Source organism: Cherax quadricarinatus, chromosome 24 (genome assembly GCF_038502225.1).
Source record: "Cherax quadricarinatus isolate ZL_2023a chromosome 24, ASM3850222v1, whole genome shotgun sequence".
In the NCBI taxonomy this organism is placed as follows: domain Eukaryota; kingdom Metazoa; phylum Arthropoda; class Malacostraca; order Decapoda; family Parastacidae; genus Cherax; species Cherax quadricarinatus.
In genome coordinates, this window is record NC_091315.1 from 1,311,042 (window position 1) to 1,313,403 (window position 2,362).

The following is a 2,362-nucleotide window of genomic DNA, read 5'->3' on the forward strand; positions in this document are numbered from 1 at the left end:
GCTATATAAATATACCTTTGAACAATATATATCTTATAACTGAAAACGTAATTTCAGAAAAAAGTTGAAATAACTTAAAACCCGTTTAAAAAAACTGCTAAATATTAAATATTTTAATTCGTTTTTCGAAATGTCGATAAGAGCGTTTTTAATTATAGTTCAAAGAGCGAATGGGATAAAAAATAATATTATTAATTTTTATCGGAGTTACATTAGTAAATTGAACAAATATTTAGGAATGTATTATTAAGTTTAATTCTGAATGTAACTGTGTAGAGACCTTAGTTGACGTGTTAGTGGGAGGCAGTGTATTGTGAACATTGATGGTGACACCTCTGATGGTGACACCACTGATGGTGACACCACTGATGGTGACACCTCTGATGGTGACACCACTGATGGTGACACCTCTGATGGTGACACCACCGATGGTGACACCTCTGATGGTGACACCACTGATGGTGACACCTCTGATGGTGACACCTCTGATGGTGACACCTCTGATGGTGACACCTCTGATGGTGACACCTCTGATGGTGACACCTCTGATGGTGACACCTCTGATGGTGACACCTCTGATGGTGACACCTCTGATGGTGACACCACTGATAGTGACACCACCGATGGTGACACCTCTGATGGTGACACCTGGTGACACCTCTGATGGTGACACCACTGATGGTGACACCTCTGATGGTGACACCTCTGATGGTGACACCTCTGATGGTGACACCTCTGATGGTGACACCACTGATAGTGACACCACCGATGGTGACACCTCTGATGGTGACACCACTGATTGTGACACCTCTGATGGTGACACCTCTGATGGTGACACCACTGATGGTGACACCACTGATGGTGACACCTCTGATGGTGACACCACTGATGGTGACACCACCGATGGTGACACCTCTGATGGTGACACCACTGATGGTGACACCACCGATGGTGACACCTCTGATGGTGACACCTCTGATGGTGACACCTCTGATGGTGACACCACCGATGGTGACACCTCTGATGGTGACACCACTGATGGTGACACCTCTGATGGTGACACCACTGATGGTGACACCACTGATGGTGACACCACTGATGGTGACACCTCTGATGGTGACACCACTGATGGTGACACCACTGATGGTGACACCTCTGATGGTGACACCACTGATGGTGACACCTCTGATGGTGACACCACCGATGGTGACACCTCTGATGGTGACACCACTGATGGTGACACCTCTGATGGTGACACCTCTGATGGTGACACCACTGATGGTGACACCACTGATGGTGACACCTCTGATGGTGACACCACTGATGGTGACACCACCGATGGTGACACCTCTGATGGTGACACCACTGATGGTGACACCACCGATGGTGACACCTCTGATGGTGACACCTCTGATGGTGACACCTCTGATGGTGACACCACCGATGGTGACACCTCTGATGGTGACACCACTGATGGTGACACCTCTGATGGTGACACCTCTGATGGTGACACCACTGATGGTGACACCACTGATGGTGACACCTCTGATGGTGACACCACTGATGGTGACACCACTGATGGTGACACCTCTGATGGTGACACCTCTGATGGTGACACCTCTGATGGTGACACCTCTGATGGTGACACCTCTGATGGTGACACCACCGATGGTGACACCTCTGATGGTGACACCACTGATGGTGACACCTCTGATGGTGACACCTCTGATGGTGACACCACTGATGGTGACACCACTGATGGTGACACCTCTGATGGTGACACCACTGATGGTGACACCACTGATGGTGACACCTCTGATGGTGACACCACTGATGGTGACACCTCTGATGGTGACACCACTGATGGTGACACCTCTGATGGTGACACCTCTGACGGTGACACCACTGATGGTGACACCTCTGATGGTGACACCACTGATGGTGACACCTCTGATGGTGACACCTCTGATGGTGACACCTCTGATGGTGACACCTCTGATGGTGACACCTTTGATGGTGACACCTCTGATGGTGACACCTATGATGGTGACACCTCTGATGGTGACACCACTTATGGTGACACCTCTGATGGTGACACCACTGATGGTGACACCTCTGATGGTGACACCTCTGACGGTGAAACCTGATCTCTGACGGTGACACCTCTGATGGTGACACCTCTGATGGTGACACCTCTGATGGTGACACCACTGATGGTGACACTTCTGATGGTGACACCACTGATGGTGACACCACTGATGGTGACACCACTGATGGTGACACCTCTGATGGTGACACCTCTGATGGTGAAACCTGGTCTCTGATGGTGCCACCTCTGATGGTGACACCTCTGATGGTGACA

General features: G+C 49.8%; 1 protein-coding gene across 1 annotated transcript; it reads left to right on the top strand.

Annotated features, from left to right (window-relative positions):
- The first annotated feature begins 323 nt into the window (after positions 1 to 323).
- On the top strand, positions 324 to 2,147 carry LOC138853191 (dentin sialophosphoprotein-like). Its single transcript, XM_070088505.1, has one exon. It carries the CDS (start codon positions 324 to 326, stop codon positions 2,145 to 2,147), a length of 1,824 nt encoding a protein of 607 aa, XP_069944606.1.
- The last annotated feature ends 215 nt before the right edge of the window (positions 2,148 to 2,362 follow it).